At 38.0% G+C, this 17,142-nt stretch overlaps 2 protein-coding genes across 3 annotated transcripts in view; both read left to right on the top strand.

Moving 5' to 3' along the window:
* The first annotated feature begins 3,082 nt into the window (after positions 1–3,082).
* Positions 3,083–9,729, top strand: cxxc1b (CXXC finger protein 1b). Its single transcript, XM_077573335.1, has 14 exons — positions 3,083–3,215; positions 3,533–3,648; positions 3,735–3,835; positions 3,935–4,074; positions 4,619–4,774; positions 4,998–5,144; positions 5,250–5,360; positions 5,441–5,619; positions 5,811–6,018; positions 6,100–6,210; positions 8,335–8,384; positions 8,876–8,972; positions 9,065–9,217; positions 9,313–9,729. The coding sequence occupies exons 1-14, from the start codon at positions 3,213–3,215 to the stop codon at positions 9,457–9,459; spliced, it is 1,719 nt and encodes a 572-aa protein (XP_077429461.1). The 5' UTR covers positions 3,083–3,212; the 3' UTR covers positions 9,460–9,729.
* Positions 9,730–10,456: 727 nt separating this feature from the next.
* Positions 10,457–17,142, top strand: part of mbd1b (methyl-CpG binding domain protein 1b) — a 17,858-nt gene continuing 11,172 nt past the window's right edge. The window contains exons 1-9 of one of the 2 annotated variants that reach the window (XM_077573956.1): positions 10,457–10,765; positions 11,831–12,253; positions 13,314–13,454; positions 14,119–14,254; positions 14,366–14,652; positions 14,811–14,893; positions 15,045–15,085; positions 15,424–15,552; positions 15,637–15,717. In XM_077573956.1, coding sequence (XP_077430082.1) covers positions 11,970–12,253; positions 13,314–13,454; positions 14,119–14,254; positions 14,366–14,652; positions 14,811–14,893; positions 15,045–15,085; positions 15,424–15,552; positions 15,637–15,717 — 1,182 coding nt within the window. In that variant the 5' untranslated portion in view covers positions 10,457–10,765; positions 11,831–11,969. The remainder of the gene's footprint in view (positions 10,766–11,830; positions 12,254–13,313; positions 13,455–14,118; positions 14,255–14,365; positions 14,653–14,810; positions 14,894–15,044; positions 15,086–15,423; positions 15,553–15,636; positions 15,718–17,142) is intronic. The other variant, XM_077573957.1, reaches the window with a different exon arrangement.

Raw genomic sequence — 17,142 nt, 5'->3', positions numbered from 1 at the left:
CATGCTGTCAAGGTTAGTGGTAGAGCATTTGAGAGATTTCCATCGCTAGATCCAAGCACTCGGTAGCCTGGAGACACAGATCACAGATATTGCAGTCACATTGGCAGCACCACAGGTCTTGACACCTGCATACATTACAGTGTTGAGTGATATTCAGGAGACTTTGCACAGTAGCAGGCTCGCAGCAGAACAGTGAAGAGCACAGACACTGGATACACCCTCTGACTGTGGCCAGTAAACAATCCAGTGGATGACAGAACAGACAGGCCAACAGGATTGGAGCGCAGAGGTCTCAGGAAGGACATTGGAAAAAAACGAGGTGAAAACACAATTTGAAGGGAAGCTCTTGAAGTGTGATGAAAGTAGGCTGGCCTTACCATCGTCTTCTGGTGGCATCATGTTGTAAGTGTCAGTTTTCAGCTGTTTTTGACTCGTCCTGGCTGATGTGAGTAACTCGTCAGTGCTGGAGAGCAGCATCACTGGCAATAGTTGTGGTTGCTGTTTCTCCACAGAACTCAAGTCAGTCGTGGATCCTGCTAGGACTGTTGTGTCAATGGAGTTCTGCATGTTCTGTTCTTGGGTCTCTGAATAGGATACATTAAGATCATTAGTAACTAGTCCAAACTACGGCCTTTTGAAAACAATATATATAGCTTCTAGCTGTGTCAGGTGGTTACAATTTATAGTCATAATTAATCGCATGACTTCAACAGTTAACTCACGATTAATTGCAAATTTTCTATCTGTTCTAAATGAACAATAAATAAAAAAAATTCTAAGCTTTCATACTCTTAACATAAAAGTGAAAACAATGTCAAACTAATAGAAATATGGCAGCATCTTTTAGTCATTGATACAGTGGTTTTCTAATAATTCATAAAATTTAGTTAAAATTACAAAAATGTACTGTACTGTAAAACATTTGTGTGATATTGATTTGTGTTGAGGTCATTTTTCTGCCACTAGATGGCATAATTGCATTTGTAGGTCATTGGTGACACCTCAGTGCATTTTTCTTTTCATATTAAGAGCTATCTAATCTTTAACATGAAGTGACTTGTGAAATTCTGCACATTTTAAAAATTGTAAAATACAGCTTGACCCCAGCCTCCACAAATATATGAATTATTATTACATTTATTACTGCTAAATTTTGACGTGGATGGGTCTGCTGCGTTACGACTGGAATCCCCCCAGTCAAGTCCTCACATCCATTCATTTTCTGAACCGCTTATCGCGTGTTAAAAAAAAAATAGTGGCATTTAAGGGACTTTAAATTAACTCAAAATTAATGTACTAATTTTGACATCCCTAATAATAATAATTGATATATATATATATATATATATATATATATATATATATATATATATATATATATATATATATATATATATATATATAGTTTTATTATAGGAAAGTTGAGATTTCCTTAGCAACTGCAAGCTGTCACTCACTGTAAAATACCTGTTTCATCAGCAATACAACTTTCCAGTACACTGGGACTCTCCAAATCAGTTGTTTCTTCAGTTGAGTCTTCACGTCCATTATCCAACTTTTCAAAATCTTCTGTGAGACTGGGTTCAGCATCCATGATACTACGTAATGTACTTCAGTTTCTTGGGGGGAAACTTGACCAAAGCTGAAGCATAGGACAAAACATGTGACATATACTTTTGTCCATAGTTTTGTCAAAGTATAGAATGTCTAACGCTGGTTAAGTTACATAATAAATACACATTATTTGCCATTCTCACTTTTAATGCATACATAATTTAGTGGGATTGCAAAACAAATAATTTATTCCTCTGCATAAATCTGCTAAAGTTGAATCTTGTCAACTGCAATATTTTTGTTTTTTGAAGTAGTTTCACTTTGAATTCAAAAGGCTCCTTCAGTTTTTAAATTTTAAGAGTGGAGTCTTCCTAATTTTTTCCTCCCTATGACGAAAATTAGCACGACCTGGAAGACTGAAAATCTACACAGGAAGGTATACCCTGCATACGCTGCATTGGCTTCATCAATATTACTATCCAGTGAACATCATGGAAAAAGGCAGCAAAGTTAATCTATTATTAATATCCATTTTGAAAACATTTTATGAAAGGCTGCATATCAATTTGCTGATAGCTGAGAATGTGAGTAAACTTCATTTAGCTATTTATTAATTTGACATTTTCTCAGGTTGACATTTAAATTTTAAGATAATATTATAACTTCAGCAATCTTAAGTATGGGATGAAACGGTGAAAGTAGGCTACGCAAAAACTCATTTCATGGGATCCAATGGATATTTGCTGCTTAATATATAAGGTTCCGCGGAATTATTAATTGACTGCAATTTTATTTTGGTCTACAAATGCAATTAAATTAAGGTCTCAAATCCATGTCCCCTCCCCACCAAAAAAAAAAAGCAAACAAACATAAAACCAACACAGGTACAACACTTGTACTTACTTGGCATAGCATTATTTCGAAGGCAATGGCACAAACGGCTTTCTTTCTTTAGTGATAAATGTCTTGAAAGTGCACAGCAGTCAAGATGGAGCAACATCAAACTGGACTTCCTCCTCTCCCTGAATGATCTTCTGACTCCTTTGTACAGTGTGTGTGTGTGTGTGTGTGTGTGTGTGCGTGCGCACGCGCACGTTTTATAAGTATGATTATTTTAACTGTTAAATGCAAGTATAATTACAAAACACACCAAGGATGGGAATTTTTGTCTGAATCAGTAATTTCAAGCTTCAGCTCTTTAAATAGCCTAATACAGTATCAATAATTTACTGTTTACATCAAATTGCACCTTTGGCTCGATCTTGGCTTTGACTGATTGAAAAAATAAAAATAAGGAAACCAAAGGATGCTTTACAACTAACTAACTAACTAACTAACTAACTAACTAACTAACTAACTAACTAACTAACAAACATTAGTGAAAACATAAAACAGTCCGCACAAACTGATATCACGTTCAATTAATAAACGTGCTTTTAATATTCAGAATTTTGCAGAAGTTGAGTAGTTCATTCTACTGATCCCATTTTAGTCCAGTAGATGGTGGTAAAGGACAATCGCCATATTACGGACGTGACGTAATCTTCGTATTTCCGCTAAAAGCTAAGCTAATGTTGGTTAGCGCGCTTCAAGGGTCGCAGTTATTCGCTGTTTTTGTCTTCTGTACTCCTTGAACCCCCAGGCAATATAAATACACAATGGTAAGGGGTTGCAAGTGTTTATATATATATTTTTTCAAATATACGGTTAAACTACTTTATGTATGTTTAGTTAACCAATATAAACATGGCCTAATTTACGGTCCGCCGCCAGTCAGATTGATCAGCATTGAACGTTAAACATTTATAATACTGTATTAAGCGATTACAGTTGTTTAGTTGGGTAGCACTAGCAACTTCGCAAAGCTGCTGCCAAACGAGACTATTTTCTGTACAATATTGTAAACAGCCCAGTTGTCTGTTTTAATCGCGCCATAAGGCAATGTGGATGTCTAGTAAATTTGTTTACATTTTTCTAGGAAAGCGAAGCGTCTGATGTTGATCCTCCACCGGGACCAGACAACAGTAATATGGATGGGGAGAATGCCCCACTGTACTGCATTTGCAGGAAACCGCACATCAACTGTTTCATGATGTGAGTTCACCGCTGCTGTTTCATCCCATCACCTTGATTCTGCTGACCGTTGCTGTTAAATTAAATGCTGTGTTTGCTCCTCTCAGTGGCTGCGATAACTGCAATGATTGGTTCCATGGAAACTGCATTAATATAACTGAGAAGATGGCCAAGGCTATTAGAGAGTGGTACTGCATGAGATGCAGAGGTAGTGATTCTTCCAAACATGTTAGCCTTTATGAGTATTCATCATGAGACCACGTAAAATAACAACTATTTGTGTTTTTTCCCCTTTTCTTGTTACTAGATGAAAACCCCCGGCTGGAAATAAAGTATAGAAAGGAAAAGAAAATCAGAGAGAGGGAATCCGACTCTGACAGAACTGAAAGACAGTACAGCACCCCAAGTACGCCAGACTACAGGAGTGAAAGGCGGCGTGGATCAAAAGTGAGTTTTCCAATTGGTCAGAACTAAAACTACGTATATTGTTGCGGGAGACAAATACATACACATTACAAGGCTAGAATATATTACGGTTGGTTAACAATGTAATTATTCATATTGTTCTTTGTAATTAATATCTATAAAACTAGTTGTATTTGTTCTTATCTAAGAGTGTTTGTCAAGTGAACAAGCATTAATGAAATGGTGTACTAAAAAAGCTTCCTAAACTAGTACCAACTTCTGTTACCTTGAGTAATTGTGCATCTTTAAATACAAATGTCAAACAAAAAATTCAAGCATGGCTGAAGTCGGGCCAAATTTGCTCTCATTGAGTGAGACAGATTTGTGAGTATTATCACTTGTATAGGAAATGTTATTTTATTGTATATTTTTGTAAATCAGTGTGTGATTTTAATTATTCTCATTAAGCTAACTTGGGCATATTTATATTGTAAAATGTTGATTATTGTGCATTGTCCCTTTTCAAATAAATTATTTCAAATTTGTTACTGCTCGCAGCTCTGATCGTATTTGTTATGTGTTGCAGGTCAAGCGTTCGGTGCGAATGTGTGGTGAATGTGAGCCCTGCAAAAGAACTGAGGACTGTGCACAGTGTGACTTCTGCAAAGACATGAAAAAGTTCGGGGGACCCAATAAAATAAGGCAGAAGTGCAGATTTAGACAATGTGAGGTCCGAGCAAGGGTATGTTAATAAATGCTTTTTATAATATAAAACAACTGTCAAATTCTGGATCAGGCAATACCCTTTTTATGCCACTGAAAATAAAGGCAAAGATCATTTTGTTCCTAATGCTGGTTCTTTTAATAATATGTAGACATTTTATGTTGGCGACTTGTGTAGTTTGATGTTCAATGTGGCTTTTCTTGGAAAAAGTGAAAAAAAGATTGCTTCTTGTTTCATACAGAAAATGCTACGTGTAAAAGAAGAGGAACAGTATTTGCGAGAAAGACGAGAAAACTACCACCGTAGACGAAGGCATTACTCTGACGACTATGACAGCGAGGCAGATCTCTACCAGCAGTACAAAGCGGCAGGGCTTAACCGCAGAATGGTACACAACAGCGGTGACCATAGTGTTTGTTTGTTTTTAGGCTAACTTCGTGTAAGACATTTTGTCCGCAGTTGTTGGCTCAACCCTTCTTTTGCCTTTTGCCAGGGGTGGGCAACTGATGATGACGATGATGAACCGCCTTTCAGTCCTGTCTTGAGAAAAAAAGCCGTGAAAGTGAAGCACGTCAAGAGACGAGAGAAGAAGTTTGACAAGAAGGTAAGATACAGAAGGTGTCTTATGATGTTAGTATTGCGGTAACACGTTAATGTCTGGAAATGTATACTTAATCTGTTTAGAAGGAGTCCCGGCGCCACAAGCAGAAGCAAAAGCACAAGGACAGAAACCGACACAGTGAGAAGAGCGACGTACGGGATCATGGTGGGCGCCATCAGTGTCTCGGGCCCAACTGCACTGAGGCTGCAAGAGCAAACTCCAAATACTGCTCAGAGGATTGTGGCATGAAGTTAGCTGCCAAGTAAGCGCTATAGTACTAATGACCCACAAATGGAACACTATACCCTGTTGTTGTTGTAGCTGGCGTTCCCTCTTCATGTTGTTTTCAGTTGAACTAACCTCAATCCTCATCTTCTGCATTTTTATTTTGCGATGTGAACACTGCAGATTATACAGGTAAATTGTCTAACGTGTGCGCACGGATCTCCGCAGTCGCATCTATGAGATTCTCCCTCAGCGGATCCAGCAGTGGCAGCAGAGTCCCTGCATTGCTGAGGAGCACGGTAAGAAACAACTGGAGCGCATTCGCAAGGAGCAGCAAAACGCCCGCTTGCGTCTGACCGAAATGGAGCGTCGCTTCCACGAACTGGAGGGCATCATCGCCAAAGCTAAGCAGCAGGCAGTGCAACAGGATGAGGAGGTGAACTTGCTTTCATTTAAGGTCATCTTTAATTGTTGTGCTGTCACCTACATGTTCTGCAATGTTATGGCTTGTTTTCAGGTGAATGAAGGGGATGGAGATGACACAGACCTTCAGATTTTTTGTGTGTCCTGCAGCCATCCTGTCAATCCAAAAGTTGCACTAAGGCATATGGAAAGGTGCTATGCAAAGGTGAGTACTTCTTACATCTCAGACACTAATTCTGAACTTGAATTATAAAAGGTATCCTATTGCCTCCTGCAAATAAAAAAAATGCACATTAGGTTCACTGTAGTCTCTATAAATTAGTGGTTCTTCACCTTTTTGGGGGTACTCAACCCCACATAGTTGTTTTTTTTTAATCATTCTAAACATGGGTAAATATTATGTCAGTACAAAATTGCACCATTCTCCCACAAAAATCACTGTTTAAAGCCCCGCTAATTAACTCTTTCACTCCCAGCCATTTTCACTGAAGCAATCCCTTTCACTCCCGGCTTTTTTACTGGATTTTGACTGATTTTGCGAGGCCCACAGAATATTGGGTTCTATTGCTATAAAAATGGAAAATACCAAAATGCATATTAGTCTCTTCTTTCATCAGAAAAAAAGTAAATTTCTATCTGTTTCCATTTAGCATTAGAATTTAGCTAAGTTTCATCGTTATTCACAAATCTAAGTTTGCTCTATATTATTTATTTGGTTGTTAGTAACATAACTATGAGATTCATTTTTCAAAAATAATTTCCAGTTTAATACATTTTGTAGAAACTTTATTTGGACGTACACCGCCATTGTTATTTACGTCGCAACGCATTCAGTGCATAGTGACGTAGAATGGCAAAGGCTCTCTGTGAAACGCCTGTAAAGAAAGCAAGGTAAGCCTCGTAGCGTTCCTAAAGAAACAACATGCGATCGGGAGAGTCACCCTCCCCCACGCCGTGCTCTCGTCTGGTGCATTCAAGCGTTTTGATCGTCAATTTGGGAACGCTACAGAGACTTAACTCAGGGATGTGATTTTTCCGCTAATTCGCGGGATTCCGCTTTTTTTATCCCCCCCCCCCCCCCAAAAAAAAAAATATATATATATATATATTTTTTTGTAGTTCATTGTGTATGCACATGACTCCGACAGATAACATCTTCTGCTATAACAAAGACATTTGTGGTATGCTCTAATATGAGTTACTTTTCATTTGGTCATGATACAATTATTTGTTCATGAAATTTGAACTCTTCAACATTATTTATGTGTTAACTTAGTAATCACATTAGTTAGATATGATGATATTCTCAGTGATAGTTTTTAAAAGCAAAGACAGTCCAATGTTTTTGAATGTGACTGATTTTGAGTTGACTAAAACTGCCATTTTATATGGGATAGTTCAATATACATTGAAAATTTATGCTGTTGTTTTGTCTATTTCTTTGTCATTTGAGTGCATTGAAAGTACTTAAAAACACGGAAAAACCATGAGCTCCGGGAGGCCCCCTTGTCCCCCCACCAGGGCACTGCCCTGGACCTAGCTGGGTGCCAGCGGCCCCCAGACCCCCGGCTAAATTTTCAGATAATTTCACTTTGGTCAAATCACATCCCTGTTAACTTGCTTTCTTTATAGGGGTTTCACATTGGTCCTCATGGGAAATGTGGCCTTCATTCAAGGAAAAGCAATACTGCTTTTGTCCATATGGTGGCACCATAATCAACAAAAACGGAATCTTGCTTTGTTATGCTTTAAAGAACCATCAATTCACAAATTTCCCTCAGAAATCCAATCCCTAACACAATGGATATTTACTTTAAATGTAATTTACTAAATGTACTAGAATGTAAGAATTGCTGTCGCCTCACAGAGATAAATTCAGGAGCACTCGGCATCACCTTGGCAAGTGCCACGCTTGAATCATTTTTGCAACAAAGTCTTTTCCTAGTCTTTGTTTGTATGTCTACCATCCTCAAAAAGCAGTGCTCACAAACATGCGTTGTAACACAATATCGCAAAGGCTTTCTGTGATTTGCTAATATGGCAAAAGACAAAGAGCATTGTTTTAAGATGAATTGCATGAGTGGGGTGGGCGGAACGTGTGCATGCTAGTTAGTGCACACAATGTTTGCCTGGACTTCCGCTGACCTCCCTCAATTTGGATTGAACCAAGGTGAAGAACCACTAGTCTCAATTGTCCACAGGTGTGAATGTGAATGGTTGTTTGGTTATATGGTGTGTGCCCTGCAAAAATTCAGCTGAGTTAGGTTCTTGAGGTGTTAGATCATGATGCTTGATTGATGATAGATGCTTGTATTTTTTATCTTGACAGTACGAGAGTCAAACATCCTTTGGTTCCATGTATCCTACAAGAATTGAAGGGTAAGAAAAACAAAATTAACTCATTCACTGCCATTGACGGCTGTCAACGTCAAAAAATAATTTTAACTATTTCTATTAGTTAAACTTTTTTTCCCACTTTTGTGAACAAGAGTATGAAAACCTAGACTTTTTTTTTAAATTAATCTTTTATTTTATTTTTAAAGAAAAGATTATTAAAAATTAGGGGCGACAGGCGATTCAATTGTTAAAAAATTAGGGGCGGCTGGCGATTAAAATTTGTAATTTTAATTAATCGCATGACTTCAATAGTTAACTCACGATTAATCACAAATTTTACATCTGTTCTAAATGTACAATAATTTTCTTCTAGCTTTTCATAATCTTGTTAACGAAAGTGAAAAAAAAACTAATAATAAACTAATAGAAATAATTCAAATGAATTTTTGACGTCTATAGCCGTCAATGGCAGTGAATTAGTTTAAAAAAATCTCACAGTTCAGTTGCTTCACTTTTTTTTTTCCTCCCTGTAGAGCAACCAGACTCTTCTGTGATGTGTACAATCCTCAAAGCAAAACTTACTGCAAGAGGCTTCAGGTTTTATGTCCAGAACATTCAAGGGATCCTAAGGTTGGCGCAAGATTTCTGTCATACACAATGTATGCTGCTTCTGTGGCATTTTCTTTGTTTCTCTCTTTACATTTCATTCCTGATGTGTCCAGGTTTCTGTGGATGAAGTATGCGGGTGTCCTTTGGTGAAAAATGTCTTTGAGTTGACCGGAGAATATTGCAGGGTCTCAAAACGGAAATGTAACAAACATTATAACTGGGAGAAGCTCAGGAGGGCTGAAGTGGACCTGGAGCGAGTTAGAGTGGTGGGTATTTAATTATTTTGTATTGTTTAAAGGAGCACACCCGCCGTGACGCAGACTACTAAGTATTGTCAATTGTTTCATTTCTGCACCCACAGTGGTACAAGTTGGACGAGCTCTTTGAACAGGAGCGCAATGTTAGGACTGCTATGACCAACAGGGCTGGTTTGCTCGCATTGATGTTGCACCAAACCATTCAGCATGATCCTGTGTCAACAGATCTTCGTAGTAACAAGGATAGATAGTAGAAGAAATTGTTTACTTTTGCTGGCTAGTTACTGTTTATAAAGAGATGTGTTTAGGGTTTAACCTACAAAAAATGTTTGCTAGTTTGAAATTAACAGTTTTTTGTATCTGAATAATTATGTTTACTTTGTTGTATAATGATTAAGTTAAATTGGTAAATGTGTGTGTATATATATATATATATATATATATATATATTCCCAACTATATAAGCTACTGCTGTTTTTGCTATGAACACCTTTAATAAAGCTTTTGTTGATTTGCTTCAATGTTTTGTATTATTGTACTTTTGTAATGCCGATTAAGTAACAAAAATGAGTCAAATTTTGGGTTAGGGTGTTGTTAATGTGATATGAGGGCAGAACGATTGCATTCTAAATTGAAAAATTTGAGAGCAGTGCTGTCAGGAGGGCACATCCAACAGGAGGGGCTGGCAGAGTGATTGTAGCAATTGACCAATCAGCTGAAGAAGCCTCCTTTGACCTTCCAAACAACTTCCAAATATGGGCAAGCTTGCACCGGGGCTCTATCGTCCTCGCATGCTGCCCTGCCACAAACGTCAACAAAACCCAAGTGCAGACTTGTAAGGCCATAAAATGGCACATTACAGGACTATGATATTCATGCAAATTAGCCTGCGATGTTTATTGCTTTATCAGCCATATACTAAAATTGTTGATTACTGTTGAGCCAGGTCGCCATTGCAAAAGAGAATGCTCTACCTGGATAAATACAGGTGAAATAAACTTAGAAAAATAATAATACAAACACAGATTATGTTCGTCATCGGCCACAGAGCTGGTTGTTTGGGCTTTGTTACTAGTATAACAAGCAGGCAAAAAAAACACTCACACAACAAAACACGATAATTCCACACACGTCAGACAAGTACAGATGTCAAAACATTTGAATTTGATCAACCAATCCAACCATGAAGACGGCACAGCTGACTAGTTCCCTTGACAAAGACTATGTAAGTAGAGTGTGAGGATTCGCTTCACTCCGCTTTCACGAACCTACTGCGTTTCATGAACAAATCTATTTAGTGTGACTCATAATTTGACTACGTAATTCCCCCAGCAATTTCGTAACAAGATTTATTTTACCATCAAAAATACTGAGGTTTAATACAAACATTGTCAACAATATTTCTGGCTTTGCGTTGTTTTCGGCAGGCGGACTTTACTCTTCGGTGGACTATTTGGTCCTAGCGTAGCTTCCGTCGGTGCCAGCTACATATTAGCTAGCTTGGTTAGCACCTGACAGGGAAACACAGTGGAATTGTGGCGCTGTACTGTCAACAAGGTAAAGTATACTATCGTAAAGTTGTGTGATTTTGATTACCCATCGAACCAACTAACACGCGTTTAGCGGCAGCACACAAAGTTTATACGTGTGATGGAGAATTGTCACAGTTCTTCACTGCGACCATGAAGTTAGCTTTAGCTTTTGGGGCTAGCGTTAGCATGCTATGCCTTCTGTGTTTCATATGCCGGTTTACCCGGCGCCACCTTGTATAGAAAATGTATTTGATGTATCGTGAGGTGTGTCTGTATTAAGTGATTAACAGCAATAATGTAATCGATTCTAGAGTGATGATCACCTACCGTCATTTAAATTAATGTTTCGTTATGACACGAGCGTATTTTAATGAAAAAAATCCGCCGATCGTTGCTATTAGTCATTACTCAACACAACTGAACAGTAATATAAGAGTCAGTAATAATGTGCAATGCATTAACGTTAGACTGTTGGGATTGTTGACATTTTAATATTTCATTTTATATTTTAACTGTTTTGAATTTAGTTACAGTTGTGAAGATGTACATATAACTATGTTAACTCAATATAGCTTGATGAGTAATGCTTTTCTCCTCTTTGTTATCTTTCGTCCTCTTTTCCCAGAAATGAGAAAGTTAATATGTTTCTTTTATTTATCTAAGAAGTCTAGTTTCTGTTCGTCAGAAATCCGTTTTTTCAAAGTTCAAGGACGATCTAGTATACTGGGAGAATGTAATCTGATTTTGTACTTGGAGGCGTTTTGTACTTGTTAGGCGTTTTCTAATAAAAGGCCCGTGTCTGAGAGAGACGACACACATTTGGACAGAAACATGGCTTGGTGAAATTCCTTTGTGTCATCAGAAGCTTCTGATTAAAAAAACCTTGCAAGGACCCTCTTCACGAGATCTCAACTCTGATTTATTTGAACACGCAAAAGATTACACAAATGAGGGTAATTTTACAGGATCTAGCAATCAATCCATGCGTGAAATGGTTGTATTTTCTTAAACCTTATTTGATCAGTAATAGATTTACTGTACATGGGCTTAGTTACTGTTTACTTATTACCTCTTTTATCCTCCCGATCAGCTCTAGAGGCCACAGGCAAGAGATTGAATGCCAACATGGTGTGAAAACACTCTACATCAAAGAGGATGATAGAATGTAAAAAGTTGTAGACAAACTCAGGTTTGAAAACAGACTTGACAGTTTTTAAACTGTTGCACCAATGGACGGGAAACTCCTGCAGCCTCCCGGGAAGGAGCTTTTCGAAGAAAATGTGGAACAAAGCACAGAGAATGCGAGCAAAGAAGAGGATGGACATAAGCCAGCTCTTGTAGGGAAATCACAAAGAGAGGAGAATCCGATGGAGGAAAAAAAGCCTCCTGTTGGCCTTCCTCCCACTGACTGGTTGGAGCCGCTAGAAGATGATGAACAAGGTGATGATGAGGAAAGCCTAGCAGGAGAAAGTGAAAGGAGTCATAGTGCGAGTGTTAATAAAACCCTCAATAGGTAAGTGCAGTTGTATTTGTTTTTCATCATCATAGCAAATTGTATACCATCCTGCAGTTCGATGCAGGCTTTGTTATGTACAGGTCTGTAATGGGGTAGATGCCACGGACTTCCGGGTTTCACACATTAGCGCCGTTTCCGGCCACTGCTGGCCCCGTTCCAACACTAGCACCCCAACCACTGCGCCCCCTGCAGGAGCGCGCGGGGGCGTCTCAGCTCTCTGAAATGCTTCGGACAACTGAGACAGACACTACATACTCGCACCCGTCGACAAGAATGCACAACCGAGGGGCACAAGGCCGAAAGCGCAAGTAACGGGACGCGGCCCACACGTCGTCAAACCGGAACCGAAAACAAAGCTGATGTGTGAAACCCTGAAGTCGGAAGTCCCGCCTCCTCCGTGGCATATACCCCATAGGGTTACATTACAATCTGTAGATGTTCCACAAGAGGCATCCACTGTGTGCTCTTGATTGTTGTGTTTATAAAATATATTAAAAAAATTGTAATAATTGGGTTACATTTTTTATCTTACAAACCCAATTCCAATCAAGTTGTGACGTTGTTAATAAAAAAAAAAAAGGAGGTATATTTAATTGAAGACACTACAAAGACAAGCTATTTAAGGTTCAAAAGGATAAACTTTATTATTTTTAGCAAATGCTCATTAATTTAGAATTTTATGGCTGCAACATGTTCCAAAAAAGCTGGGACTGGTGGTAAAAAAAAAGAAAAGAGACTAAGAAAGATGAAGAATGCTCATCAAACACCTGTTTGGAACATCCTACAGGTGAACAGACTAATTGGGAAAAGGTGAGTGCCATGATTGGGTATAAAAGTAGCTTCCCTGAATTGCTCAGTCGTTTATTTATGTTTAACACATCGTCCTAACTTCATTGGAATTGGGTTTGTATTTACTCTACCTATCCACTTGGTGCCAGGTGGCACATAAGGCCTCCACAACTGCCTTTAACTTATTTAGCAAACTAATTTAGGTTTTGCTTTACTTGCCTTTCTATCCGCATTTATAGCATATTGTTGCTTGTATTCTGTCCTTTAGGATTATCCGAACTCGACGCAAGCGCACACATCCCGATGAGGGATGGTTTGACTTCCCTGAACTTGGAGAGGGTTGGAAACGCAAAGAGGTCATCCGACAATCTGGTTGTAGTATTGGTCAAATGGATGTCTATTACCTCAGGTAAGAACTTCTTGATCACTTGAAAAAAATGCCATTGTACAGTTGCATTCTGAGGGTCAGCTCAGTTTAACTTGATGCGTAACAGCATTGTATTGGTTGGTGTAAGATTTTAAACTGTTGCAAAATACATCGTAGTGTCAAATTAAACAATATGGCCTACAGTGTGATTTACATGTGCCAGTTTTAAAATCGTAACAGATTTTTCAAACGTAGGCTATGCCACACATGATGAGGAATACATCTCTGATTATGTGGTGTACTTGTGATTTCCTACACAGCACATGATGGTACATCTTAAATTGAGGTTGCTTTCTAATTGCCTTTTTTTAAATTATTTTTTTATTACAGTCATAGTACTAAGTTGAACACTGTGTTGACCACACACATAAAGATTTTCTGTCGAACCAAATTCACTTTTAACACATCCCACACCAGAGGATAATCACTCAATTAAAGAGACATCAGACAAGTGGTCCTTTGCTGACTTACTCGGAAAAAGTTGCTCAAATTTTACCCTATTATTGTCCCTGTGTCATGTTAAATTCTGAGTTGTTTCACTGCCAAACTGTATGCAGGATATTCAGATTTTTAAGGGTTATTATTGAAATCGACAAAACCAGGTTGAAGGTGGCTAAAAGCTGTATTCACTCTTTCCAATTCACAGTCCTCAAGGTTATCGGGTGAGAAGCAGAGTAGAACTGATGACGTTGCTCATCGGAGTCCAGGACATATCAAATTTTGACTACAAATCAGGGAAGTTTTATAATGGAGAAATAAAGAAACCTCGACGTGGAAGAAAGGTATTCTTGTGATTTTTAATACTGTATGACTGTACATATTAACATTTTAGATATTCCTCTTTTTGTTTGACTTTTATTTTGTATTTTGCTTGCGCCTATCTGAACCGGCAGAGGAAGATACGGGAGCGTTCCTCCTCTGAGTCTAGCTGGATGGAGAGAGGAGAGGAGGCGGACACTCCGGACTCGCACACCAAGCACCCTCCCACCCAACCTCCCATCCAACCTCCCACCCAACCTCCCAACAACTGGACCAAATCCTTCCTCTCTAATGAGACAACGTACCAAAATACTAACAAAGAACCGGTTGTGCCCAGTATTAAAATTAAACTTCATCTGCCGTCAACATCCAAACCACACCTCTCCATAAAAGGACAGCCTGGCCCAGATGATAAAACATTGTGAGTTTAGTGGTTCAATTAAAATTTCAACCATTTACCCTCAATGCTAGCTAACAACCTGTTTATCCTTAAGCTACTTCTACCACTGCTGCTACTACATCTAAATTAAGGAATTAAATAAATACAGCAGAACTCAGGAATGTTATGTTTCTCAACAGAGTTTGTTATAAATGTGGTATGCCCTTCATTGGCACATGGTACGACAGACAAAGAAAGAGACCCGCCTGTCCTTCATGTTGGGGTATGTCGATACATTTTTTAAAAGTTTTAAAAGTCATACGCAAGAACGAGAAAAGAGTATAAATATGTCTTGAAAATTTCTCTGGAGACAAAATGCTTCTTATTTTTAATTACTGACTCACCCTTCACTTTTCTTTTTTTCATATCCCCAGCCTCAAAGACAATTGAACACCCGTTGATTCGTTTACGAAAGGTAATGTATCTTCAACACACTATTTGCATGACATGCTGTATGTTATATAATGTAATGTATGCTACTTTTGGCTGGCTCTTAATTCACTGAATAGAAATACTGTAATTTGTCACACCTTATTAGTGATATTTAATTTACTTCCGTAGTTATTTATATGAAAGTAAGAAATGAAAATCATATATATGTGTTTTGCATACTAGCTAGATTAAAAAACAAACAAACAGTGGAAATACTTAAAATGATTGCATCAGAAAATTATGTCTCTTTCAACAAAATTGAAATTATACTGTATAACATAATAGTAACAAATTGCTCTGCTTGTTTCCCTCCAACTTCAGTGGATTCCATGCGGGCAGTGCGTCGGATGTCATATGACGGTTAACTGTGGCCAGTGTGCCAACTGCAAGAGTCCAGAGAACCGAAAGCGCTTATGCAGAATGCGCAAATGTCTCTGTCCAATTCGCAAAGTAAGTAAATGGGGGCACAGCAGCTCTATTTTATGTCGCTGATTAAGAAGTCACAATTTTCCAAAATATCTTTTCCTCCATTAGACTTCTGAAACAGAAAGTGTCATACCGAAGATGCCAGAAAACGACATTTCTGAATTACTGGATGACGACATGAGTTTGCAGGTGATTGTTTTGTTGTCATAAAATGCGTACATGTAGAAGTATTTGGAGTTTGATTAGTAGATCTAGATGATGGAATTGTAAATGTGATTCAAGTGGTTACTTTAAGATTGACTTATAATTTATTGATATGTTTATGTAATCATTTGCTGCGATTTTTGCATAATAGCTAATTTTAGACATAAACATATTTGTAACCATAGTTGGTGAAAATCCTGGAATTTGGTTTTGAAAAAACAACGAGGAAGTGAACACTGGCACACTGTGTTAGAGAAAATCCGAATCAGTCACCATGGTAACAAACTTTGTTAACCTAACCTGCTTGCTAGCTGAATTGACAATGGGGGTAAAAATTCACCCTTGCAATTAAATACCGCCGGTATTTACCGGTTAACACTAATTGTGGTCTTCCTTCCATGAGAACAAATTGGCAAGAAAAAAAATGAATTCCACACATTGTAAAAGCGAATAGTAATCTTTAACAGAAATAACTTAATTTTACTCGATTTTAGCCAAAATGTTGAGCTTACTATCAGTGGTTAAGTGTTGTGACCCTAATGTAAAAGTGGCACAAGATCACAGTGAAGGTATACAGACCTCATGGATCTGGATATTCACTGGAATTTTTCTCTCTCTTTCTCCTCCTTTTTTATAATTTTTTTTTTATTATTATTATGAATTTCCAATGTCTTTCAATGGGATTCAATTATACATTGATTAGGTCCACTTAAGTTCATATTAATTTACTCCAAACTGCTGAATTATCAGTTTGAATAAAGAACAGTAGATGGCGATAAGACCCATCAAGGAGCTCGCTTTTAAAGCAGGCACAGAAGAAGAAAGCTTTGTTTTCTTCATGTGTTGCGCTGCGAGATTTGCCGTTCAACTCTCTCACGAAGTCCGTCTGTTACCTGCGTTGCCCAAGAGGAAGAAGCCACTTTTTAAGCACAAAAAAAGACAAACTTGATGCACAGATTTTGGACTAATCAAAGCAGCAGAAGACCTATGAATTGATTCAGAAGGTGTTTTATTAGGAGGCAAGTTTCTGAAGCTTCTGTGTTAACACTAATTTAACTTAAAACAAAATATATAGAAACCTCGTATTACTCCACTAACTATTGCTTGCTTTAGTAAGATAAATGAAGGTCTAAGAGTAAACTTAATTGCTGCCATTCAGTAACGGGGTTATGCGTTTCAAGTGCCAAGCTGAATCCCCAGTTGCTCCAGAATGCTGCGTCATCATTTGGTGAATGAGGAGACGAGCGTCAAAGCGCTTTGAGTACTATGCAAGTGCAAGTCCATTTACCATTTAAATTAAGAGTAAGGAAGTATCAAATTATTTAAACATACTCGAAATCTTCAGTCAGTAAGGCTAATTGAAATCCAGTGGTAAACTTGTCATTCATTAATGTCACTTGAAATCTAAAC

The sequence above is a fragment of the Vanacampus margaritifer genome, chromosome 8, assembly GCF_051991255.1.
Source record: "Vanacampus margaritifer isolate UIUO_Vmar chromosome 8, RoL_Vmar_1.0, whole genome shotgun sequence".
Taxonomy (NCBI): Eukaryota; Metazoa; Chordata; class Actinopteri; order Syngnathiformes; family Syngnathidae; genus Vanacampus; species Vanacampus margaritifer.
Note: the sequence above shows the minus strand (reverse complement) of the source record. Positions and strands in the feature narration are given on the sequence as shown.